The 27,578-nt window shown below is 46.5% G+C and overlaps 1 protein-coding gene across 5 annotated transcripts in view; it reads left to right on the top strand.

Annotated features, from left to right (window-relative positions):
• ADAM11 (ADAM metallopeptidase domain 11) overlaps nt 1-27,578 on the top strand; it is an 84,104-nt gene that overhangs the window by 3,493 nt on the left and 53,033 nt on the right. For 3 of the 5 annotated variants that reach the window (XM_083470451.1, XM_083470449.1, XM_083470447.1), the window contains exons 1-4: nt 2,121-2,582; nt 3,914-4,131; nt 17,322-17,398; nt 27,496-27,562. In XM_083470451.1, the coding sequence (XP_083326577.1) occupies nt 2,516-2,582; nt 3,914-4,131; nt 17,322-17,398; nt 27,496-27,562 (429 nt within the window). In that variant the 5' untranslated portion in view covers nt 2,121-2,515. Of the gene's footprint in view, nt 1-1,806; nt 1,970-2,120; nt 2,583-3,913; nt 4,132-17,321; nt 17,399-27,495; nt 27,563-27,578 lie in introns of those variants that run through there. The other 2 variants (XM_083470448.1, XM_083470450.1) reach the window with 2 other exon arrangements.

Below are 27,578 nucleotides of genomic sequence, written 5' to 3'. Positions count from 1 at the left end.
GCCTTCGGAGAAGATGAGCCAGCCCTCAAGGAGGTGATTATGTAATTTGCTAGCAATTCATGTCCCTCCCGGCGTGACGCTGCGCGCTGACGTCACGGGGCTGTAATGGTGGTGTGCCTCGAGATTTTTTTCATGAAACAAGTGTGCCTTTGCCCAAAAAAGGTTGGGAAACACTGCCTTAATGGACTATCCCTTTCCCCAGTAGTGATGTATGGAAGTGAGAGCTGGACCATAAAGAAGGCTGATCGCCGAAGAATGGATGCTTTTGAATTATGGTGCTGGAGGAGACTCTTGAGAGTCCCATGGACTGCAAGAAGATCAAACCTCTCCATTCTGAAGGAAATCAGCCCTGAGTGCTCACTGGAAGGACAGATCATGAAGCTGAGGTTCCAATACTTTGGCCACCTTATGAGAAGAGAAGACTCCCTGGAAAAGACTCTGATGTTGGGAAAGATTGAGGGCACAAGGAGAAGGGGACGACAGAGGACGAGGTGGTTGGGCAGTGTTCTCGAAGCTACCAGCATGAGTTTGACGAAACTGCGGGAGGCAGCAGAAGACAGGAGTGCCCGGTTTGCTCTGGTCCATGGGTTCATGAAGAGTTGGACACAACTAAACAACAACAACATCCCTTAATTAATGGAACATGTTAGCCCCCATAGTGCCCAGAATACAGATTACACCAAATGTTCCATCCTACAGTTATACATTTGTGTCTCTGAGCACGTGCAAATTACCTTTCCCTCTTTACCAGAGTACCAACAGACTGCCCCTACCCTGTTTGGATTGCACAGGAGAGGGTACGCCTAATAAACCGTAAATCTCACCACTTAAGAAATTTAAGCACTACCATAGGGTAGGTTGGAGAAGGGACTTCGTATTGTGCATTCAATTTAGCAACATTTGTTTTGTGTCTTATCCCTTATACACTCAGTGGACTGCTGTAGGAGAGTTTCTCCTGCAAGTTCCAAAGATCTCAGAAGCCTGCTCTGCAATAACTCAGAGCAGGGCTTTCAGTGTGGCTGCCCCTGTCCTGTGAAACAGGATTCCCTGGGAGACCCCCACTATCTGCACTTTCTGGAACCACCTGAATACATTTTTGTTCCAACAGACGTTCCAAGCTGGATAAATGGGTCTTAACCACAAGTGTCTGATTTGCATCATTTTAATTTTAAATGTAATTGCTGTTTTTGTGTTGCTAACTGTTTAAAAATATTTTTTAGTGTACATAGCCTTGTGGTGGTTGCTTAGAAGGCAATTAATAAATTGATGATGATAATGATTTCAGTTCACTGCCGGACTTCCTGAACCTATTCAGGTGAACGTAGAATTCGATCAGAAGGTAGAACCTAAAGCCATTTAATTTGTCCCCTGATTCCATTCCCATGTTTCAAGACTGGATCTTCTGTCTGCCAACGCATATCTAATCAGCCCACACAACCCTAACCGTGGCATATAACAAAGAGGTGCTGTTGAAAAGCTACCTGGCAGGAGACTTAGCTCGTCAAGCAGGTGAACAGAGGTATATGCTTCAGAAGAACATACGCACACTAGGCTTGCTCACGCAATTTGGCTTGGCCCTGCAGTTTGTAAGTACATGAGGACCATGCAAGACCACACCTGATTTGACTGACCTGGCATCAGCTACCAAACACTCCCCATTTCTTCTAAATAGGTCATCCTTGCTCCTTAATCCCAGATACGTTGAACGAAGGGGATGAATTCTGGTGAAAACTACAGGTTACCCGGTAATGATGGTAGGCACTCTGCATATACTCAGAGGCATACTTCCTCTCTTCCATGTTCCAGTGCTGAATCTCTCAAATCCATCCTGAGATCTGAATCACCCTGAGCTCCTGGCCTAATCTTCCTGAAAGAAGAAATAATTCCATGATTTTGGAGTGTGTTTATTCCGCCTTGATTTCCACCAGAGTAAACGGGTCTGATTTGCCTGTGTGCATGTGCAGAGGAGGTTAGTGTGTGCACACTCTGCTTCCCCCACCCCCTGCTTTTTGCTGGTTCCTGCTGCCTGTCCATACAGAAAGAGAGTGGGGGGGGGGAGCAACAAGAGACAGCTCTTCCATGCTAAAAAGGCAGGAGGGAGGGATCTTTGCAGCTCACGTGTCCTTTCTCTCCTTTGCCTCCCCCCTCCCCAACTCTCCCCATCTCTCTCCCTCACATCATGTTAGACTCTTGTATCCATCACTGCAGAGCCAGGATGGAGAAATTTCCGTATCCTTCCTGCCCGTTCCTGGCTCTTCACTGGTTTTGATTTTGCCTCTGCAAAACATTCTCGTCTCTCCTTTCTCTCTCTTTCCCCTCCGCTCCTCTTCTGACCACCTTCCTCCCCTCAGCAACAATTCCGAGGAGAAAAAGAAGGAAGGAAGAGAGGCAGGACCAGGGAGCATCCCAGACTTTCAATGCAAAGCAAAAGAAAAAGAAGAAAGGGCACTGAGAGCTGTCTTCCTCGCATGCTGTACCAATCGGTGCCAGCCCTGATTCCGATTATGAAGGCATTATGAGCTGCCCGCTACAGAACTGGGTGTTGTTGACAGCCTTCCTCTCTCTGCTGCTTTGTCATTCAGGTGAGGGGAGCCTCTCTTAGCTTTGCCCCCCCCCGAACTTTCCCCAGTCCCTTCCTGAATTGCATTGGGGCAGAGGGCATCATATGGGGCGGGGAACCCGGGTACCAGCTAACAAAGGAGTGGGAGTTACAATGCACGCATCTCTCTGAGCTAACTGGGAGCAGCACCATGTTGCACCACCGCTGCTCCCCTCTCCCAAATAATACAGGGTTGCTCCGCACCGCCTTTTTGAATGGAGCACTTGGAGGGTGGGGGGCAGGTGGGTTGCAATTTGTTGCTTGTAAACATTCCCCGAGTTTGCTGGGCACCCCTTCCCCACAGTCCCATTTCTACACCCACCTCGCCGGTGCTGTGACTGCAGTCTTTTCTGCTGCATAGACACATTTTTCTGCAGTTCCTTCCAGCCCTAAGGTGGAGATGGTTGAGCAACAGCTGGGGTGGACGGCGAAAATATCTTGCCGGTTCTGCCTGGGAATGGCAGGGATGGAAGAGAGAGTTGAGGGAAAGGGGGGGCCCTGATATACACAGCTTGGGCTCACATTTTAGAGGGGATGCGTGGGTTTGGATCAGACTCTGATCATAAATGTATTGCCAAGTGTTGTTGGCCAAAAAGGGTGGGACTCTGACCCCCCAAACTGCTTGAGAACAAGCCCAGGCTCAGCCCTAGGTGTCTATTTATGCCAGGGCTCCCTAAGCATGTGAAGAGTACACTTCTATCAGCACAGAACAACCAGAACAGTCCTGCACAGATCCAGGATTTGGGGACAGGGCATGCCATTCAAGGCATGCGGATTCTAAAAATGCTTGAGTCCCTAATAAAACCACTGGTCCAGAGATGCCCTTACAGGGAGTATACCCAGAACAATACTATGCCAGCCTATCCAAGGCAATGTAGATGAATTAAATGCTGAGATGGTTGGAGGAGCTCCATCTAAGCCCTTGTTCCTTTGGTATGTAGGCCTCTCTGCAACATGTTGAATTTATTTTGTATCTTCCATGGCTTGATCTGATGAAAATTTGGCCCCACAACCTGTCCCGGGACAAACCCGAAGTCTGGAAAAGAATGCATCTACGCCTGATTTAGAATAGCTTTCCTTCCCCACCAAGTGACCTCAACCAACCACCATTCCCCTCTGCATCTCTTGAGTTTATAAGTACCGGTAAATGCTTTCAGATCAGAAAGGGTGACCTGCAGGCTGGCTTCAGCCCCTCTGCCCGCTTTAGCTGCCCCTCTCAGAAATGAAGCCCCAGCTCACCAAATCCTCCCTCCTTTCCTTGATCGCACCATGATGACTGGTTTGCGTTTCTTTTTTCCCCTTTCCTTGGAGTAGGTTTTGTAAAAGCGGATACGCAACCTGGCGATTTGCGGAGGAGGGTCCCGAATGCCGGCTGGCGCAAAAGATGGGGTGTTTCGGAAATCACCCACCCCACCAGGCTAGTGGGACAGAGTTCTGGGGGAGAGGTCCAAAACCATCAGCTGGACACCAGGGTCAGAAAAGAGCCTGGCAGCAGCGGAAGAGCAGGAGGTGGCGGAAAAGGAGAAAGCCCTGTAAGTGAACCCTGCCTCTCCATTTCTCTTTCTCTCTCTCTTTTTTAAAGGAAGACATTGTCCTAAGGCTCTTCTTAACATTATAGCAGGTGTGGGTGTGGGTGGGGAGAGCAGGCTCCAAGCTGTTCTGTGAAGCCAGATGGTATGCATACACAATGGTTGGGTGGCAAGGGCTGCTTCCAACTTTTTAATAAGATACTGTTATGCAGTGTCGGTGACGGAACAGAGCCGCCTGGCCTCTTGGGCAGTTGGAGCATTTGTCCAGGAAGTTTGTGAATGGCCACATGTGCTATTTTGGTTGGCATTCCCCATTGCCCTGAGAAGCACTTGCCTACCTGGCTGTAAGGAAGGTGAGAATGGAGTGTGCTGCTCCTTTCCTAGAAACCAGAACATGCACCCAGACAAACAACTGTGACATCCTTTCTGCCCTTGCCCCCACCTGCATAGGATACATATCTAATTCTTCTCAGCTGGCAGCAGCTCTCCAGGATTTCCAACTCTCTGGTGCGATGTAGAGGGAGGTCAAGCTGCCCACCTGGTCTACATGGAGGGGCAAAATTGGGGCAGATGGTTAGCAGCGCGTTAGCTACTGAGGGTCCCAAGGAAATGAGGGTTCACATATGTGGTGATCACATGGAAACGACAGAATTGGTATTCAAGGAAGGCAATAAATATTGCAGCCCCAGGAGCTTCCCTCCTTTGAACAGGGAAAACTAGCATTTATGGTTGATCTTGATCTTTCCATCTGGTCCCTTGAATTTTGTTTTGGCTAGTTTTACTGTTGCCAAGGATTCCTAAAACAATATTTTTTGGCAATTGTAGGTAAGCTTTGGAAACTGAGTGCTACATCAAAGCCGAATGCTTCACAAGTTCTCAACTCCTCTACACAGAATAAATAGGAAAAAGCTGTGAAAGACTGAAATTGTTAGATAAAAGCAGAGCTTCGTGCTCTTTTTTGAACTATTGACTAATATTATATTGGCTATATCTGAGTTGCCAGATAGCTTGGTTCTAAGGGTTGTGTGATAGCTGGGTTCCAAGGTTGTGCAAGTTCATTTTAAGAGCATAATAAAATAAAACTGCAATCAGAAATTGTAAACAGAGTACAGTGGTATCTAGGGTTAAGTACTTAATTCGTTCTGGAGGTCCGTACTTAACCTGAAACACCACTTTAGCTAATGGGGCCTCCTGCTGCTGCCGCGCCGCCGGAGCACGATTTCTGTTCTCACCCTGAAGCAAAGTTCTTAACCTGAAGCACTATTTCTGGGTTAGCGGAGTCTGTAACCTGAAGCATATGTAACCTGAAGTGTATGTAACCTGAAGCGTATGTAACCCGAGGTACCATTGTAGAACAATATTCGGATATACCATTCAAGTCTTAAAACATGGCAACATGAAATGCTGCAACTGTAAATGTCCTGACTTAGAGCAGAATTAGAAATCTCTGCCCTGGTTTCTATGTCACAGAAAAAAGGGAAGCATGAGGAGTCAGAGAAAATTGATGGGACTTTGGGGAACAAGTATGCAGTAGCTTTCAGGACCCCCAAGCTCACATCTCAATTTTAACTCTAACCTCCCAAATCGGGCCACTTTGGATTTTTCATGTCTTGTGTGTTACTTATTCCACTGTCTCACTGTCTAGATCTGCCTCTTCACACACATCAAAGGCAGATCTAGGGGAGCACGATCAGTTTGGTACCACCAGCAACGACTTCCAAAGGAAGATCTTGGCATTGCACAGGGCGCCACTGAAATTTGAGATGCCAAGGTCTGCCACTGTGCCCGCACAAAAACACACACCTTCCCTGTTGGCCTTATAACTTTCTGTGCACATCTTTTCTTTTTCCTCTCTTGTTGGAAGATGCTTGTGGCTCTGCTGGTTTTGGATTTTGGGTGTGTGTGGAGTTTAGGCAAAATCGTGACCTATGTGTTGGTTGCAGTCCCCCAGCTGAAGATCAAGGATGCAGAGGGGTTGGGGTTGGGGAGGCCCAGGGAAAGGCCAAAGTCAATTCTCAGTGTAGCACTGCTGTTCCTCAATAACAGGAAACCTGATTTGGTATGGATCCCATTGTAAGCCATTGGAAAGTTTAAATGTATTAGATATGGTGTGGTGAACCAGTGGCCCTCCACATAGGACTACAACTCCTATTGTTCCTTCCTACTGGGGTTGCTAGCTGAGGCTGATGGGAGTTGAAGTCCAACAACATCTGGAGTGCCAGAGGTTCCTTGCCCTTCGCCTAGATAACCTTCCCATGTACTCTAGCTTAACAACTCCATATTTCAGTGCTAATTTCATTGACCCCTGGATATGAAACTCTTCACTGTTTGCTTTTCTTCTAGCACTCATTATCTTTTTTGTGTCTGCTGCTCTTTCTTTCTTTCTTTCTTTCTTTCTTTCTTTCTTTCTTTCTTTCTTTCCTAACTTTTGCATGGAGGACTGGGTAGCAGCTGTGATAGCAAATATAACCTTGCAAACCTTGTTGCAAATCACTTTGAAATTACTGGTGGAAGGTGATGGAAGAAGTTTGCAAATAAATAAAGCTGTAATCTTAACCCCTCTTACCTGGAAGGAAGCCCAACTGAATTCAGCAGGAGTTTTTAGAGCAGACATGGTTAGGATTGCAATGTACATCTCAAAGTACAGAAGTTCCAAGTTCTTAATGCTGTTTGCAGGCAGGCAAACAGCAGGGGAAAGTTGCTGCCTCCATGCCCTGCTTATGAGGTTTCCTTCTTGCATCTAGTTGTCCACCACTGGAAAATGATGGCTGGATCTGATCTAACATGTTGCTATAATCCTGAGCTACACACAATTCACTGCCACAAGACCTACTGATGACAACTAATTTAGGCTGCTTCCGGATGACCTATTTATTGAACATTCAACCTGATTTGTTTGCAGGGAGATTAGGTGATGTTGGCCATTTAATGAGCATTCTTTCTTGTTTCCTTTATGGGGAGGTTAGATGACATTGTGCCAAAGCAAAGCAAAAACTTCTATGTTCAGAAGCTAGCTAGTTAGCTAGCTGGGGTAGGGGGGCATGCTGGGGGGGCAGCATGATGGGGGCTGGCATCATTCCCTACTGAGAGCTTCATCACTGAAATCTTACTGACACCACTTGATTTATCAAAGCAATTCTTGCATTCTTAAGGAAGGAAGAAACTGTTGGTTTGAAACCACAGGACTTGGCGCACACACACCCCACCATGGTTTTTAGGGGAGCTGTTATGCAAGCAGTACTTTGCTTTGCACCAAATCCTCCCACGAAACACACTTGAGAAATAGCTTGTCTTTCTTGCAAAGAATAGAGACATGTTAATGGGTTTATTTTTAGTATAGGTTGTTAGATATATCAGTATTCCAACTAGAACCTAAGGGGGAGGATAGTACATGTTTTGTGTCTCAAAAACCACATTTCTCATACTGGTTATCCTCCGGCCCTGCCCCACTTAAAAACATTTGCAAACCATTCTTTCCCTTCTACGTTTGGGTCTCCTGATCTTTTTTTCACATCTTTTTCACTGGAAACAGTTTTTAAAAAATCTCTTTTTCTCTCAACATATGGAGTTGCCAAGCCACTCGACTACAGAATGAATCCTGGAGTTTGTTTGGGTTTCTCTCTCTTTCTGAAATGTGTTTGGCTCAGCCTTCCGCGAACAGTGCAAAGATGCAAGGGAATTAAGAGGAGAGAGCAGTGGAGACTTATAGACAGCCAAACAGAACTGAACGGCTCCTGGCTCCTTTTAACAAGAGGGATTCCCCCCGCCCCACCAGTAGCTCTGCTAGGAAATGACAGCTGGCAGCCTTGGATCTCAACAACCCCCTCCCCCAATGGGGCAGAGGCTGGAGATTCAGAGGGCAGAACATCTGTGGAACTTTCTGGCAGAATTCAGAGCCTTGGCTCCCTTCCCTGTGCAAAGTGGCCTTTTTGCAAAATCTAGTTGTTGTCCAGAGATCTAGGCTTTTGGTAGGAGAGTCATTTCCTCCTACGCCAACAAATGCAAGTTAGCGCCTTGATTTCCATCCCTCTGATAGCTGAGGTCCATTTTTGGAAATTAAAATTGGATTTACCCTTTACTCTTTCACTCCGAAAGGTCAAGCACTATGCAAAAGGCATAGCCCTTAGAGGATTCCCAACTTCTTTGTTTCTTTGTGTGTCACTGTTCTGGGGATGCTTGAAAGGAGGCAAACTCAGATCAGTGACCCATACAGAGACCCAACAGGCAGTATCCTTCAAAGGCAGGTGATTTTTCCGTATCTCTGCATCAGATCAAAATTATCAGGTCATTCATTTCTTCTGGATTCTGAAGAGCTATGGCAGAATCACCCAACCCAAAGCAGGCTAATTGAAGAAGGCTAGGCCTGGTCAAGGGACACGGGTGGCACTGTGGGTTAAACCACAGAGCCTAGGACTTGCCAGTCAGAAGGTCAGCGGTTCGAATCCCCGTGACGGGGCGAGCTCCCGTTGCTCGGTCCCTGCTCCTGCCAACCTAGTAGTTTGAAAGCACGTCAAAGTGCAAGTAGATAAATAGGTACCGCTCCAGCGGGAAGATAAACGGCGTTTCCATGCGCTGTTCTGGTTCGCCAGAAGCAGCTTAGTCATGCTGGCCACATGACCCGGAAGCTGTACACCGGCTCCCTCGGCCTTTAAAGCGAGATGAGTGCCACAACCCCAGAGTTGGTCACGACTGGACCTAATGGTCAGGGGTCCCTTTACCTTTTTAGGCCTGGTCAATAAATGAGACAGAGATGCAGAAGTCTTGTAAGTAGGTGTTTGGGAGTCACACAAATATTTTATTAATATCTCATTGGGAGTACATTTCTTCATGGCACACAGTTTATGGCTTAAGGCCAAACTAGATTGAGATGTGAAAGATCCAGGATTAGATCTCCCAACATTTCTACCTCCGTTTTTTCCTTAAAAGAAGTTTAAACTTCAGGGCCCCTAAAGCAGAGTTTGGGGATCTTCCTGAAGAAGGAGCAATATCTGTCCCAGCCTGGGCATTGTTCAAAAAGGGTGATATTAATACAGAAATAAAAATGGCATCTAATGCCATCTAGTTGGTATCTTGGGGTACAAAACTTGATGGGCTACACCCATGCCATATATTTAAAGCACACGGCTTTACTCAAAGAATCCTGGAAACTGCAGTTTGTTAAGAGTGCTGGGAAGTGAAATGTGTGATAAACTACAATTCCCAGGGTTCTGTGGGGAAATCCACGTGCCTTAAATGTGCTTTATATGTATGGTGTGAATGTGACCTTGGGAATCCAGGCGCAAGAGACTGCCTCTGCCTTTGAGGAAACATTAGCAAGGCACTATTGAGAATGGGGGTATTGTTAGTATAGGCACTGTAAAAGACTTGAGTGAGGCAACAGCTCATGATACAGATTTGGATGAAATTTGCATATATGTCTCCTTCCCTGTTCCATCCAATTACAGAGTGTGCCTCTGGGCAAATTAAGATGGTGGATAACTCAAGTCTTATGATAAAACAATGGCTTCTTTAAAAGATCAAGTTTTAAAAAAGGGGAAGAGGCAAGAAATCTGGGGTCTGCTGCAAAAGATTTTGGGTTCTACCTTCCTCTCCTGCCCAACAACACCCTTGATTGTGAAGATTCTCTCCCTAAAACAGACCCTCCAAGTGTCTCCCTTTTCCAGGGACAGCCCTGGATTTACAAAAGCCATCCTGGTTTCTGATTTGATCCCGGAATGTGCCACTTTTCCTTAGGACATGCTTAATTTCATTGGAGAAATGTTGGAGGGTATGGCGTTATGAGCCAAGGAGATAAGTAACTATACAACCCTTAGAAGATATCTGAAGGCAGCCCTATATTGGAAAGTTTCTTAATGTTTAATTATGTCTTTATATATGTTGGAAGCTGCCCAGAGTGGCTGGGGCAACCCATTCAGATGGACGAATAATAATAATAATAATAATAATAATAATAATAATAGGATGTCCCTACTTTCATTGGAGTAATGTTGGGAGGTATGCTAATGTCTCCCACACGCTTTCCACTCAGAAAGTTTCACCTGTAAATGTTTCCAATCTACTCTTCTCCCACCCCCACCTTCAACCCTCTTTAACAGGTTCCATTAAACTCTCTGCTGTAGGTGTATGCAAGTGTTAAACTAGATTAAATGGGAGGCATGTAGAAGATCTCATCCATAATGAATAAGATAATCACTCAGCCACGATGGAAGCAAAGGTAGAATTGCTTCTGGTGGTGGATTGCTGGCTGGGGCAGGGTGGGTGGGGGCAGCCCAAGGTGCTGAGCAAATGCGATGCACAACTGACTGCAGCGGGTGGGCGGTTAAAACCGCAGGTTGTCCTTTGTGATTTTCAGTCCCTCCCCACCCGCCTCCAGGTGGTAGCTAACTCCAGAACAAAATCTTTGCATTGCCTAGATAAGCGAGTGGGAAGATTGATCAGGCTGGGCATGGCAGGATTCTGTTCAGATTCCTCACTGTGCATGGTACCATTTTTGTGTCCCAAACACTTTGACAATCCTTTTCCTTGTGACAGCTGCCCTATGGAATTTTTTTTGGAGGGGTGTGGGGGCTGCACAGGCCTCCATCCCACAGAATGTGAAATTGTTAAGTTGTGGGTGAACATATCAGACAACACAGCATTCGTCAAACAGCTCTTGTTTATTCACAGGCCAGAACAGAACTGGGCTGAAGGGTTCAGCCAGCCTGCTTATATAGAGCTCCACTAGAACGCAACAGTAATCACTTTCTGTAACTATCCAATCACTGAACGTCACTTTCAATCCCTTATTTGCATATGTGGACCTGAGTGAAAACTATCTACAGTATCCCCCTGCTGGCACAGGGTGAGAACTTCAGTACATAACAGAAATGACAAGGTAAAGGGACCCCTGACCATTAGGTCCAGTCGTGACCGACTCTGGGGTTGCAGCGCTCATCTCGCTTTATTGGCCGAGGGAGCCGGCGTACAGCTTCTGGGTCATGTGGCCAGCATGACTAAGCTGCTTCTGGCGAACCAGAGCAGCACATGGAAACGCCATTTACCTTCCCTCCAGAGTGGTACCTATTTATCTACTTGCACTTTGACGTGCTTTCAAACTGCTAGGTTGGCAGGAGCAGGGACCGAACAACGGGAGCTCACTCCGTCACAGGGATTCAAACAGCCGACCTTCTGATCGGCAAGCCCTAGGCTCTGTGGTTTAACCCACAGCGCCACCCACGTCCCAACAGAAATCATAATGAAGTGGAAATGCTTCTGGGCATGTACTGAGATTGCTTCCATACTAGCTAATTAGTCTGGAATTGCCATGCTTCGTTCACTCACTGTTTACAAAGAATGCATTTGACGTTGTTGCAAAACAACTGCATCCCAGTGTTCATAGGAGCCAATTCCTAGGGGCTGAGGTCCCTTTCCCCCCAATAAAATATTTGAGGTGGCCGAGCTTCCCAAAAGTTGATGGGCATTGTCATTCAAATGGTGTGCATATGCTACATCTTGTGATTGGTTGTGCGAGGCAAGGGTTACCTGCCCCCAGCATAGTTTATTCAAGTTGGCACCCCTGCCAATGTTGCTTCTCATCTTTTTCATATCTGATTTTTGTTGAAGTTGTTTGCAGTGAACCAGCAGCCTGTTCAGGAGTGAGAAAGCACTACTGTGGTTTTTCAAGAGACATTGTGTCTTTAATTAAAAGCTTCTGCCTCACATATTCCTGTTCAGCATGGCCGGGGGGAATTAGTGATGAACTGTGACTTCATTCGTCAGCTTCTGTTCCCTGTTTTGTGGGGAAGCATAATTACTGGTTTCTTTTCATTTTTGCTATGAGAGAAATGAACAGGAGACCAGTAATTAAAGACCCTCTCCTGAGAAAAAAGAAACGGTAATTAATCAGCAACACTGCACGGAACAAGAAGATAGAAAACAGACTGAATTTGCAAAGAGGAAATCGCTAAGTAATGTTGCAGGGGACCTTTGGTGAGCAGGAAAGGGATTCTGGCTATGGGGAAAAGGCATTGCTGGGCAATATAGTGCTATATCAGGTGCTTTGTGGAATCCACATTTTAATTATGTTTTGTTGAGTCTTTCTGTTAATTGAGGAAAAGCCTCAGCTTTGCTAAAGGGCTGTAATGTGGAAGAACTTAAGTGTCTAGAAACCAGCAGCTATGCAACTGAAATTATTGAGCAAGGCTTCTAAATCAATTTAAGTCTGCAATGTCCATCTGAATTCTGATCAGGCAGTATTTTTAATTCCCGTCATGTACAATTACTTTCCAAGATTTACCTGGTAGTCAAACGGGGTTTTTTTAATAAAAAAGTCAGTTTTCCAATTAATTGCATTTAATTAATTTGTTATAGTTCATTGTTTTGTGCAGGCTTTTTAATGTTGTTGGTGATGCTTTCGCTTTGTGAGCTACTCAGCAAACTCTTGTTATAGGGTGGCTATATAAATGTAATAAATGAATATCCCCTAGCTTCAAATCTGCAGCTCCCAAGGGCCAAACTAACAGTAACAGGGCAGTCAGATTTTTACTTGGGGAAGAGAGCTTTATAAGAGGTGTACACAATAAAAGTGTTGATTGATAGAACATAAATAAAACTCACCAAACTGTTAAAAATGAATAAAACACAGATGGAATCTGTAAAACAGAAAGCAGAATAATGAATGTCCAATTGCATTTGGTATTTATGTGTCTGCCATATACATGTAGAAAATGTATGCGGGGAAACTAATGTTTTACCCCAAAAGAGACTCACAGGTGAAGAGAGCTATGTTTTCTCCCTTCTCTTCCCCTGCCTGCTTTTGCTGCTCTCTGTCAATTTGGGCACCTTTTGCTCAGCGCCTGTGCCAAAACTGGATTTGGCCGAGGATAATACTTCCTGAACTGACAGCAGGCAGCAAGGTCAGGTCAGGAAGCATTCAGCTCATGGCTCATTTGAAGCAATAGTTAGACCCCACTTTTTTGTTGTTTTAAGTGAATATAGTAGACACGGAGCACTTCCAGACTGTCACTATTTTCAGGTGGGATTTGATCACATACCGTGATCCATGTGATATGACAGACACATATCAGTGTCTGTCTGATATGTAACTGGAGGAAGTTACAAAAAGTCAGTGGCGCCATACTGAGAACTCATTTCTGCCATTGTGTAGAATGGACCTCTGGATCCCTTCTGTGCATTGAAAGTATACATGACTAAAGTCTCCAGGCTGGTGTATATACTTTGAATGCATATAGGGACTGTGCAGTCTAGTGAAAATACCTAAGTCACAGGTGGACCTGCCATAACAATCTTGCTTCATTTTCTTTCTTTCTTTATTTCACAACACTTATATGCTGCTTGATTGTAATAATAAAAAACCCCAAGGCAGTTTCCTTTATGAACAAAGTCCTGGTACAAGTGATCCCCAATCACTTACATCTCTCCAATTGTGTTCATTGTCTATTTATTCTTACTCGCTGCTTTCTTCCTTTTTTTAAACCAGTTTGCCATTCTGTAAGCAGAGTTGCCCTCTTATTCCATGCCTGCTTAATTTACACAGGGAAAGCATTGCACTTGGGGAAAAGCCTTTTGAAAGTCCAAGTACGCGAGAGGATAGCTGCTTAAAGATATTTGCATTCAGGGTTGTTATCTTAAATGACAACAGCTCCTGGCTGACAAGGGAGTTCATGGCATTTCAATCAGATAGCCCAATTCTTACTGCTTTTTCTTGGCCGGTCCACTAGCCACTACTTGCTTGTAGGGAACTCTGTATGCTGCCTTACTCAGCACACCAGATATACAAGTCCTTCTGGGTTGCCATATGTCATCTTTCCCCAGGACGTGTCCTCTTCGTGGGTATGTAAAATGAGAGTCGTAGCAATCCATAGTTAGAAGCAGAAGTCGGCAAATGTGTCCTCTTTTTTGCTCTTTAAAATATGGCAATCCAATTTGTTTGCACACAGCTGATTATCCTGGCATGGGGCAAAGATGAGTCAAAACTATTTGGCCTTGCTAGGGTTCCTTCACCTCTCTTCTACCCCATTTTAGCCCCCCCCCCCCTTGAATCTATATAGAATTAAGGTTTGAAGCACATTTATTACAAGATGCTAAAGTGGATGCACAAATCAGTCCACAGCAAGAGTTAAAACACATTCCTTCTATTGGAGTGTTCAGTGAAAGTGTCATACCCTTCAGTCATCTTTTTGATTGCAGCTAAATATGTTGATCCCTTGATGTCTCTCCCTGGAAATCTTATTTTTCAGTCCTTGAAATGCTCTTGTAATTTCACCCTGCGTTTTCCTTCCTTTTCTCTCCCCCCCTCCTCCCACCTTAAAGAAAGGAGAGAGCGCACAACAGAGAAACCAGAACTGGCCCTAATGTTTGAGTCACCTTCACATCCAACCTTAGTCACTCCCTCCTCCTCCCTCTCCCTTCCTTTCCTCCATCGCACAGCCAAAAATTGCATTATCCCAATTTGCTGCAGCAGCATTTGAGCAGGGGTTCCTTTGAGCCAGGGCTCAACCCCAGAAGCTTTTAACCTGCTACATCCAGTCCTTCTGAGAACTTTTTTTGGACTCAACTGTTCAGTACTCACCCTTCCTCCCAACAGCACATAGCTCTGCCCTGTATATGAAGTTATTTCCCCATCTCAATGGATCTTACAAGTCCATCGCTTTTTTCACTTGATGCGATTTGGTCCAGGAAAACACGCAGTAAATTCTGTTGGTAGTACATTCTGGACTGAGGGAAAGGAGGACTTTGCAAAATATAGCATTGACTGACGGAATTCAGTGCCACAAGATGTGAAAGGAACTACCCACTTAGAAAGCTTTAAGAGAGATCAGACAAATTTATAGAGGACAGGTCTGCCAGCAGTTTATTATCCGTAATAGACAAATGGAACCTGCATGTTCAAAGGTGATATATTTCTGAATACCAGATACTTGGGCAGATGGACAAGAGCCAGTGTGGTATAGTGGTTAAGAGCGGTAGACTCATAATCTGGTGAACCGGGTTCGCTTCCCTGCTCCTCCACATGCAGCTGCTGGGTGACCTTGGGCTAGTCACAATTCTTGATGTCTCGCAGCCCCACTCACCTCACAGAGTGTTTGTTGTGGGGGAGGAAGGGAAAGGAGAATGTTAGCCGCTTTGAGACTCCTTCGGGTAGTGATAAAGCGGGATATTAAATCCAAACTCTTCTACTCTTCTTCTTTTGGTTTGATAAGTGGGAGTTTTTCCAGATAGCCATCTAGAATAGGAAAACCGCTATGTGCATAGTTAATTTCCTTTGAAAGAGAGAGAGAGAGAAAGAACATTGCAGCAGCTTAAGCCAAGCCAATATAGAAATCCATTATCAGAGATGTATGGAGGGAGTATGCTTAATCAAAAGATGAGGGAATTGCACTTTGCACATGCCTAGGGGTGTGCATTCATAGAATCATGAAGTTGAAAGAGACCATAAGGATCATCTGGTCCAGTGTTTCCCAAACTTTGATCTCCAGCTGTTTTTGGAGTACAGTTCCCAAGTTTGGGAAACGCCAATCTAGTCCAACCCCCTGCAATGCAGGAATATGCATCTGTCCCATATGGGGATCAAACCTGCGACCTGGTGTTCTCAATATCACACTCTAACCAAATGAGCTATCCAGGCCATTGTATCATTGTATTTTTCGCTCTATAGGATGCACTTTTCCCCCTCCAAAAATTAATGGGAAATGTGTGTGCGTCCTATGGAGCGAATGCAGGCTCCTTGCCTTCAGTTATAGCAACGCGAAGCCTCCGAAGCACAGAGGGAGCACTCCCTCCGCGCTCCGGAGGCTACGCGTTGCTTTCGCTGAAGCCTGGAGAGCGAGAGGGGTCAGTGCACACCCTTCTCGCTCTCCAGGCTTCAGGGATAGCCGCCTGAAGCCTTTGGAGCGCAGCGCGAGTTCCCGCTACCGTCTGGAGGCTTCAGGTTCCTTTTGTTGAAGCCAGGAGAGCAAGACTCTCCCGGCTTCAGCAGAGAGGGAGAGCTGCACAGCGCCCCTTCAGCCAAGCGGGAGGAGAAATGGAAGGGGCTCCCTTTCTCCTGCCACTTCATTGAAGGGGCACTGAGCAGAGAGGGGGAGATTTTTTTCGCTTGTTCTCCCCCTCTAAAGCAAGGTGCGTCCTATGGTCGGGTGCGTCCTATAGAGCGAAAAATACGGTATTATTATTTCATTGGAACATAAGAAGCTGCCTTCTACTGAGTCAGCCCACTGGTCCATCTAGCTCAGCATCACCATCATTAACTGGCAGTAGGTTTTAGGCAGAAGTCTTAGCCCTATCTGGAGAAATTGGGTTCAGGATGGGACATGACTAAAAGCTGTGGCCTTAGAGAAAACATGGAGAAAGGATATGGAAAAAATATCTTGAGTGACCAAAATTGGGGTCTTAACAGACATGCTAAGACACAAAAAGGGAGAGGTTGACTAGTTTTGGACCCTCAGCAAGACTTCAGGGGACGTTTTGCATGAAAAGCATGTGTTTCCACCACTGAGCTATAACTCTTCCCCCATAAATGCCAAGTCCAAATCCAGGTGAAAACAGTTTTTGAAGCCCATACCTGTCTTGTAAAGATGTTCAGTACAGTGTATTAGGTACAGTGGAAATACTGTATGCCTACCTCCTGCTTGTCTTGAAAATTCCCCCAGCATCCCATCCTCAGCTATTGGCTGAGTTGCTCTGATGCCATGGAATGATCACAAGCATGTTAATTTTCTTGGGAGAAAGTGTGATAATAGAATATTAGAAGTGCACTGAAGTGGGCCCAGAATTCCAGCATTGGCTATGGGTGCCCATTACTTTAAGGTGAGGGGTTTTACAAAGGAGGGGAGGGTGAATTATCTCATCCTAAGCCCTGATGGTCTCTTCCTGGGACTGAGGGCGGAAGAATACTGTGCATTTCTCTGTTGTTTCTGAACTGAGGTTTTTTGTTTGTTTTAATCACTTCTTCTACTATTGGAAGTGGTAAAGGGCAGGTTTAGAATATCTAAACCTGCCCTCTGGATGTTGCTGGACTCCAACTCCCATCAGCTCCAGCCAGCACAGCCAGTGGTTGAGGATGATGGGAGCTGTAGTCCGGCAGCTTCTGGAGGACAGCTGCTGGGGAAAGGCTGGTGTAACTGATACACTTAAAATAAATGCCAGGGAAGAACCTGAGAATGTGACCTCACATGGTCTCTCTTTGTTTCCATCAGGTTATACACCTGGCCCAGGTGAGCTTCCTTGTCCATGCCTTTGGCTCAGCCTTCACCTTGGACCTTGAGTTGAACCAGTAAGTATTCTCTTCGTCTTTCCTTCAGATTCAGTTGTGGGTGTTCCCTTGTATGTATGAGGGTGTGTGTGGCTGGTGACTGGGAGCAGCCTCCAGGACCATATAACACTGGTCCTGAGAGACCTGCATTGGCTTCCAGTACGTTTCTGAGCACAATTCAAAGTGTTGGTGCTGACCTTTAAAGCCCTAAATGGCTTCGGCCCTGTATACCTGAAGGAGGGTCTCCATCCCTGTCGGTCAGCCCAGACACTGAGGTCCAGCTCTGAGGGCCTTCTGGCAGTTCCCTCATTGCAAGAAGTGAGGTGACAGGGAATCAGGCAGAGGGGCCTTCTCAGTTGTGGCGCTCAACCTATGGAACACCCTTCCATCATATGTCAAGTAAATAAGTAACTATACTTATCTCAACCAGCCTATCTCAACTATACTTATCTCAACCAGCCTATCCCTCACTATCTGCGAGGAACTTAAATCTTCCCCTTACTTTCTCACTATAAAGATCCAACTTCCAAAGACCAAAAGCCCATGGTTGATAACTACAGTATATCTGCCTCCAGCAATTAATGATTCCGACCGTAATGAAAGGTGGTCTGAACTTTCGTCTTGGCTTCATGACCTTCAAACAACTAACCCAGGACTTCCTCAAATCCTCTTAGGTGACTTTAATGCAAGAATAGGTCCCAACGACGATGCTATATTATCTTCCGCAGCACTTCTGGACAATCCCCTGCAGCACCCCTGGGGAAATAGATGCTCTCTTGATCCCATAACAAATGCGTCGGGGAGGCTGATGGCCCAATTGGCCATCGAAAACGATCTTTGCATCGCAAATGGCAACGTTACTCCCTTGTCCTCGCAGCAGTTAACGTGCATCTCTTCCCGGGGGACCAGTGTTGTCGACTACATTCTATTGACGCCGGAGCTATTCTCAATTTCTACAAAAATGGAAGTGGCTGAATATTTTGGTGGTGACCACCTTCCATTGACTTTAATGTTAAGCCTAATAGAGCCATTCTCAGTCCCCTCGAACTATAGTTCCACCGTACAAAGCTACCCTGTATATAAAACAAAGAAATGGACAAGCCTCAGCTCCTCTCTTGCCCTGGACATACAAAAATCACTTGATATGCCTACAGTTCTTTCTGACTCAATTCCGCCCGCTGACCAATACCGGAAATTAATTGATGCTTTTTCAACAACTTACATAACCACCACCTCGCCTACCCACCAACGCCTCTTCTCTGAATCGCCTTGGTTTGACAAGGAATGTAAAGTCCTAAGAAGGCGAATTAGGAAAATGGTCAGAATCATCAAATTTTCCAACGACCCCCAAACCCGTGCAGAGCTTCTAGTTACTAAAAGGACATACAGAAACATGATTCATTGCAAGAAACAGCAACACATCCTTGAGGTTTGGTCCACTCTTCGTTCAGCTGTAGAGAGGCATGACTCCCGCTCCTTTTGGCGCTTAGTTAGGCCTTCGGCACCACCCAATTCAGCTATCCTGATTTCCGCTGACGAATGGATCGCTTATTATTCGGCCAGTTTCACTTCTCCAAATAATCTTACAGATCACCTTCAATCCCCGTCGGACCTCTGTTCCCGTTCTCCTAGCTCCACCTCCTCAGTAAATTTTACCTCAACCCGCATCTTCAACATCATAATGTCCATGCGTAGGAATAAGGCCCCCGGCCCAGACATGGTCCCGTTGGACCTTTTCCTGACTGATCCTCTCTGGTGGAGTGAACAGCTGACTTCTGTATTCACCGCTATCTCCTCCGCCTTAGACATCCCCGACTCCTGGAGAGAAGCTACAATAGTCCCGATTTTCAAAGGCGGCCAGCCAAACATCCCTAGGAACTATCGCCCCATCAGCTTACTATCTATTCCGGGGAAAATATTTGCCGCTGTCTTACTGGAAGAACTTCTTTCATGGGTCCATGAGAGAAACATTCTACCGCCAGAACAGATTGGCTTCCGGAAGTCAGCATCAACCATGGACCACTGTCTAACTCTTTATCACCTTGCCAGTAAATACACTGCACCAAGGCAAGGCCACCTGTTTGCCGCTTTCATGGACCTGGAGGCCGCCTTTGATTCCATTCCTAGACAGAGATTATGGTCCAAACTTGCCCATTTGGGAATTGATCCACACCTCCTTTCCCTAATTATTTCCCTTTATTCAAACACCACAGCTCGCGTTCGAATTGGTCCCAACGGCTACCTTACCACCCCATTCCCAACGGCCAGGGGCGTCCGACAAGGTTGTCTCTTGGCCCCTTTACTGTTTAATCTTTATCTTCATGACGCCCTTTCCCCTTTGAAGCTAGCAACTAAGTACCCTCCTCACTTAGCAGGCCACCCCGTTGCTTCCCTTTTCTATGCGGATGATGCCGTCATCTTATCCAGAACAGCTGCGGACCTAGCAAATGCAGTTAATGCATTTATCGCCTATTGTAAGGCGGAAGCTCTTAGTATTAATTATAAAAAATCGAAAGTTCTCCACTTCACTCGATCCCGCAAACTCAAGCTGGAGCCGCTTAAGATCACAGGTGGCTACTTAGAAAAGGTCAAAGCCTTTAAATATCTAGGCTTAATATTTACTTATAATCTCTCCTGGACCACCCATCTACAATCTGCCTCTCTTGCTGCAACTACAACCTCTAATGCCATTGTCCGATTTTATCACCAGAAGGGCGGCAAACACCTTCCAGCAGCAATTCAAATGTTTAATGCCAAAGTTGTCCCTAAACTATTATATGGCTGTGAAGTATGGACTACAGCAATATCAGGTAACTTGGATCGCCCACTTCACATGTTTCTGAGATCTCTTTCCGGCGTCCCAAGATGTGTCTCAGGTGCAGCCTTACGTCTTGAGTTCTCCCAGCCCTCAATTGTAAAACGAGCATGGAGTCGAGCCATTTCCTACAGCTCCCACCTACTACCATCGGATGCTCGAATTAGAGGTGGTTTCTCCAATCTGATCCTAAGAGATATTCATAATTCTCCTTGGAAAACTACAATTAATCTCAAATTCCGCTCTCTTCTCAATTTGAACCGCAAAACTGTTTTTAATTTAGAGTGTATAAGCCCGGCAGCCCTACCTCTAATCAAAAAGAAGCTGCAGCAACTTGACTTCTCTAACACAGCTTCCCATGCAAGAGGGCCGTGTTCAGGCTTAGCCCTAGCTATTCCACCCCCTGAAGGGATCCCTCTATACTGCTTTACAATTCCTTCGGAGGCTAAACGAAGGGCCTTTACCTGTGCCCGTCTCAACTGTTTTCCTACAGCAGTTCTGTCGGGTCGTTACTCCAGAGTTCCCAGCGCAAATAGAACATGCTCCTGCAATGACACGGTTCTGGAGACTATGGAACATGTAATGCTCTTCTGTCCCAACTGGACAGATGAAAGATCTCGGTTCCTAACTCCTCTCGTGAACAAGCTTCATCTCCCAATCCAGCCTTGGATAGTGTCCCTTCTTCTGCAGGATTCTGACCGTTGGATTACCGAGATGACAGCTAATTTCCTGCTTAGTGTGATGAAGAGGAAAGCGGCACCAACTCCTTCCTCAATACCACAGATGTAGTTGATACGCCGCACAACCGAACCTGTTTTTTGTATTCTCTGTCACTCAATGTTTTAAATCTCCCGTTACCTTTGTTATCCCCATTTTCTCAAAGTATTCGCCCAGAACGGCATACACTTTTATCTCCCCACCCCCATTTTATGTTGTTATTTCTATGTATATTATGCTATGGCCGCATGGCTAATGCAATAAAATCATTATAAGTAACTATACAACTTTTCGAAGACATTTGAATGTGGTCCTGTATAGTGAAGTTTAATGTACTGTTTTATTATGTTTTTGTATATGCTGGAAGCCACCCAGAGTGGCTGGGGCAAATCCAGTCAGATGGGTTTGAAATAATAATAATAATAATAATAATAATAATAATAATAATAATAATGGCTAGTCAGTTCTGTGGCCATCAATATATTTGTTCCAGGCAGATGGTGAGAGGGCTTAAAACTAAAGTCAATTCCTGGAATGTATAGCTTCAGAATAAGGTAAGGTAAGGGAGAGGGAAAGGTCTTCTACAGGTTTCTTTAAAAGCCCTGATCGAAACATTTTTTTCATTTAAAAAAATGAAGTTCAGGACCCTACAGATATAATTAACTGTTCTGCATCCTTGCCACACACCACACTTGTGATCTGTGGACTAGATTTTGAGAACCCATGAAGAATTCACTGCTAGAAGGTATACTTATTTTATTCATGTAACAAAATTTATATACCATTTGATGGATGGCAATAAAACCTCTGACCTCTTAAGATATGGTGGCCTTTAGATCAGAGATGGCTTTTTAAAAGGATCAGAAAGATTCATAATGGACAAGTCCATCAATTAGCCACACAGCAAAATTGTACTGTGCTTCCATGTCCACAGATGGTCTAGCAGCAGAGGCAAGGGCAGTCTGCAGAAAAATTAGTTCTGTTCACCATGCTCTGCTTTGTGTGCTTCCAGAGGTGTCCACCATCATATGTGAAAACAGAATGCTGGATTAAGTTGACTTAGATCTGAGTATGCAAAGTAATTCTTGGACTATGGTGGTATCTGAGGCTTTGGACAAGTATCTCTCAGCATGTGAAAAATGCCTGCTTCTTCCCACTGTGTAACTACAGCTGAACCCCATGCACCTGAGAGTCACTTTACACCTCTGCTTAGAAATTAATCCTTTTACATACCAGTCAAACATAGGGAGTGGAAGCTACAGAAGTGCAGTTGTTGCATCTGAAGTTATCGTGGGAATAGACCCAAGACTTTAATTGGTACCTGTGGATGACGTTTTCTTTCTTTCTTTTACATTTAATTTTTATTAAATTTTCCATTTTACAATTTAAAATACTCATTTTACATCCTTAAGATAGCAATGATTTCCCTTCTTCTCTTTCCATGGTTCATTTTACATATCATAAATCCCTGCATATTTTACAAAAACTATACCATTCAGTTTCTATTATTGCATCCATCAAAACTAGTTTACACTGTTGAATTTATCTTGATGCTGCCAGCATTTTCAGCTGTGCACAATTATTTCCCATATATTCAATAAACGCTTTCCAGTCTTCCAGATGACTTGGGACTGAGGATGTGATTTCTGTCTATCTGGACATCTCATTTTATGGTTTTATGGCCCCTTAAAGACTAACAAATTTCTTGTGGCATAAAATGACCTAACCCAATTCATCAGATGTATGGAACAGCTGACATGTATATGGATGGATGGATGGATGGATGGATGGATGGATGGATGGATGGGGACAAGACTAGGGTTTCCCAAACTTGGGTCTCCAGCTGTTTTTGGACTACAACTCCCATCATTCCTAGCTAGCAAGACCAGCAGTCAGGGATTATGGCAATTGTAGTACAAAAACAACAGGACACCCAAGTTTGGGAAACCCTGGACTAGAGAGAGAAGCGTTAATAGTGGAGTCAAATAGCTATGAAATGTGTGTGTGTGACAGTTCAGCAGAAAGCTTCAATGTATACAAGATAAGTGTATACCGTATTTTTCGCCCCATAAGACGCACTTTTTCCCCTCCAAAAATGAAGGGGAAATCGGGGTGCGTCTTATGGGGCGAATGCCTGCAAGCCTCGCGCGCCCGGCAGGAGGTCCCACCGGGTGCGCGAGGCTTGGGGCGGCAGCCTGTCGCCCGAAGCACGGGGAGCCCTCTGGAGGGCTCCCCCTGCTTCGGGCGAGTGTCTGCAAGCCTCGCGCACCCGGCAGGAGGTCCCACCGGGTGCGCGAGGCTTGGGGCGGCAGCGGACTGCTTGCGCGCACCTAGAAGCTTGGGGCCAGCTGAGCTCAGCCCGCCCCAAGCTTCTCGGTGCGCGCAAGCAGTCCGCTGCCGCCCCAAGCCTCCCGCACCCGGCAGGAGGTCCCGCTGGGTGCGCGAGGCTTGGGGCGGCAGCGGACTGCTTGCGCGCACCTAGAAGCTTGGGGCGGGCTGAGCTCAGCTGGCCCCAAGCTTCTCGGTGCGCGCAAGCAGTCCGCTGCCGCCCCAAGCCTCGCGCACCCGGCGGGACCTCCTGCCGGGTGCGGGAGGCTTGGGGCGGCAGCGGACTGCTTGCCGGCATGCAGAAGCTTGGGGCGTGCTGAGCTCAGCACGCCCCAAGCTTCTAGGTGCGCACAAGCAGTCCGCTGCCGCCCCAAGCCTTGCGCACCCAGCGGGACCTCCTGCCGGGTGCGGGAGGCTTGGGGCGGCAGCGGACTGCTTGCCGGCATGCAGAAGCTTGGGTCGTGCTGAGCTCAGCACGCCCCAAGCTTCTAGGTGCGCGCAAGCAGTCCGCTGCCGCCCCAAGCCTCGCACACCCGGCGGGACCTCCTGCCGGGTGCGGGAGGCTTGGGGCGGCAGCGGACTGCTTGCCGGCATGCAGAAGCTTGGGGCGTGCTGAGCTCAGCACGCCCCAAGCTTCTAGGTGCGCGCAAGCAGTCCGCTGCCGCCCCAAGCCTCGCGCACCCGGCGGGACCTCCTGCCGGGTGCGGGAGGCTTGGGGCGGCAGCGGACTGCTTGCCGGCATGCAGAAGCTTGGGGCGCGCTGAGCTCAGCACGCCCCAAGCTTCTAGGTGCGCGCAAGCAGTCCGCTGCCGCCCCAAGCCTTGCGCACCCGGCGGGACCTCCTGCCGGGTGCGGGAGGCTTGGGGCGGCAGCGGACTGCTTGCCGGCATGCAGAAGCTTGGGGCGCGCTGACCTCAGCTTGCCCCAAGCTTCTGGATTAGCGCAGCGCACCTGGGGGGGAAATAATTTTTTTTTCCTTTATTTCCCCCCCTAAAATCTAGGTGCGTCTTATGGGCCGGTGCGTCTTATGGGGCGAAAAATACGGTACATTGCCTCTTCTCAACAACAGTAACTGGTGACAGCGCAACCATCCAAGCTTAGCTATGTTAATTAACACCTGTAGTGGGACAGAAAACCATTGTTTCAATTCAAGCTCTTGGTTTTTTTTAAAACTGGGCCTGGGATAAACAATGTACTAGCTCTGATTGTACAGAATGCCAAGCTTGTCTTTGCACTGGAAGTCTCATGAGCGGGGCTGCCACTTGTCAACGTGTGAGGTGGTGTGCAAGGCCGTAAGGGAACGGATGTGCGTGCGCTTGTCTTCTTAGCGCATGACTGCCGCCGAGTGTGACAGGATAGGAGCCGCAGTGAATGTGTACCTGTGTGCTGATTGTGTATTCCTCACGCTGTGCCAAGGTATGTGTGGCAAGATGTGTGCATGGGTGCAGTCGTCCTACTGCTTGTGTATGCATGAAGGAGTTTGTCATGGGAGGCTTGCTTCATGAGAGGGAGAGCTACTGCAAGTTTACACCAGCACTATCCCATGCTTCTTTATGGGGCTGTTTTGGAGTAAACTGGGTGTGGGTTGCATCCCTCAGCTGGTTACGGCATTGAGAAAATGGAAGCGGAGAGACAGAAACGTTCTGTGCAACGCCCTTTCCATGTTGGAGAATCCTGATGTTAGCTGAAGCGCAAAGAAGGTATTGTTACAGGCCACCCCAGTCTCTGCCGAGTGATAGCAAGAAATCCCTGGGACCTTGGCACTTAACCAGGGTTTGTGTTCCTTTGGAAAGAGATGAAGCGGAGACTAGTATCTTTAAGAAATATGGTTTATTTTACACACATTTACACCTGAAGCCTTCCATGGAGTGGGTGCAGAACCAGTGTGGTGTAGTGGTTAAGAGTGGTAGACTTGTAATCTGGGGAACCGGGTTCGCGTCTCCGCTCCTCCACATGCAGCTGCTGGGTGACCTTGGGCCAGTCACACTTCTCTGAAGTTTCTCAGCCCCACTCACCTCACAAAGTGTTTGTTGTGGGGGAGGAAGGGAAAGGAGAATGTTAGCCGCTTTGAGACTCCTTCGGGTAGTGATAAAGTGGGATATCAAATCCAAACACCAAGAGTGTCCCTCATTGGTCCTCTCCCTTTGCCCCTCTGTCTGGCAAAAAAACAAGCTCTGATTAAACCCCAGCACCCAAGAATCTAGAGGGGAAAGTCTGGCACCCAGGGATCTGGGGGATCCCTGCTCTCCCACTAACCCATGACACTATGTAAGGAGAGGGGTGAGAACAGTACCTGATTTCTGAAGCAAAATCTAAACTGCCAGGAAGTTGTATCTTCTGGCCCGGCTTGTTCCTGACTGTATTTTTGCAGTTATTCCTGGAAGTTGTGTATGCAATTATAGGTGTAGATATGGGTGGTGGAATATAAACCATGTTGGTGCATGTATTTATGAATGCAAAATGCGAATGTGACTGAGCAAATTAAGGTGAGATAGTGCACCTGAGAGCTCGCCCATGTATTTTGTGACACTAGACGTGTGTCTCTGTGTGTATTATGAGTTTGTCTTAATTGATAGAGCGTAGTTTTGTTTGTTTATTAAATTTGTATGCCGCCCTTCATCCGGAGATCTCAGGGCAGTCCACAGCTAAAAAATACAAAATAAAAGCAAATAATACAAGATAAGAGCAAGAACAAAACAAATCCTCACTGTGTAACAGTGCTGGGACTGGGTGCACTGCGGTATGATCTGCACAGTGCTATGAAGAACTTTAGCTTTTCTTCCACAGTACTGCAGTCACCACATATGTATGAGTATATATATTTGTGGGAAGTTTCTTTCACCCTCTTCGGTGAGGCAGCAGTGTCTGAATGCTGCGATTAGGTGAGTGCCCTTGAATATTTAATAGGGCATCTGGATTTCTGCCTCTCCCCTGCCATCCTGCAAGTAAATTAAGCTCAAGGCACCAGGTTACCCGTAAGACGAGGTGGCCGATGAGTCTTGGGCTGTAACCAGAGATGGTGTGATTAACGGCATGTGTCAGGTAATTGAGTTTCGCCCCTTGCCAATGCGTGCTTTCATCCAGGAGCCTAGGTGCCCTGAGAATGACAGAGCCTGGTCCCAGAACCTTTTTCTTAGCGCTGGGATTTGCCTTGACGCTGTAGAACTGGCGGGAAGCATATTCTGGCCTCTGCAATTGGCCAGGACATTGAGGGCTGCTGGGGTTGTGCACGTCAGTGTCTGTTTTGATTTGTATTCTTGCAATCTGGTGTAAGCAGCCCAGAATATCATTTGAGTGGAAGGTGGGACTAGGTATAAAGATGTATACTTTGATAGTTAAGATCTGTGTGGTTTTTGTGAAACCACCTCTGTGATTGATGTATATCCTTTGGCTTGTTTTAAACTGTTTTATTGGGTTTTAATATTATGTAAGTATATGGTTGTAACCTGCCCTGGGCCTTTATGGTGAAGGGCAGGTAAGAAATCTCTTCAATAAAATAAATAAACTAGAAATAATAATTATTTTGTAATAATAGAAGGATTTGTTACTGCCCAAACCAGACATGCCATAGATGAAATATCAATTACCAGTAGCTGCATTAATTCAAATCCTTTTTCTCCCGAGGAATCTCCTGGCCTAGGCCTTCCAGGGAAAGTCTGCATATTCAAAGGGCTAGGCTGGCAGAAGCCAAGAGGCGCCAGCTGCTGATGCATTGGAATGAATGGGGTGTCAGTGCTCTTGACACCCAAGGAAGGGATAATGGAAACTCGTTCGTGTTGGTTTGGGGAGCAGTGGGGCTCATCCCAGAGCCCTGTCCAGGCCATTGAGCTTCCTTATGATGGGCATGCACACAGAAAACTTGGCAGGTAGAGATGACATGCTAGCAGCCACCCTGAGCAAAAAAGGTGAATGGGTACAATGGTCACAGTGAAAAACGCCCAAGGAAAATGAGCTAGGATTTGGTGTGCCATCTCTACCAGAAAGTCTAGGTAGGTTTATTCATTCCATGTGATTTGGTAAGAAAGTAGTGGGGGAAACAGGAGGGTGGGAGTGTGATCCCACATATCATAGAAATATAGAACTGGAAGGGACTCTTGAGGATCATCTAGTAGTCCAACCCCCTGCAAGGCAGGAATATGCAGCCGTCCCATACGGGAATCGAACCTGCAACCATGGCCTTATCAGCACCATGCTCTAACCAACTGAGCTATATCTGTAATGCTCTTCATGCACCTCTCCTTTCCCCTTCTCTCATCAGCCACCTGCTGTCTTCACATTACGTGGAACGCCATTTCGGGGAAGATGGAAACGGCAGCCACACCACGGTAAGGGGACACAAGC

This window comes from Podarcis liolepis (assembly GCF_965112155.1).
Source record: "Podarcis liolepis genome assembly, chromosome: 13".
Taxonomy (NCBI): Eukaryota; Metazoa; Chordata; class Lepidosauria; order Squamata; family Lacertidae; genus Podarcis; species Podarcis liolepis.
The sequence above is the reverse complement of the archived record's forward strand: the minus strand, read 5'-3'. Positions and strand labels throughout refer to the sequence as shown.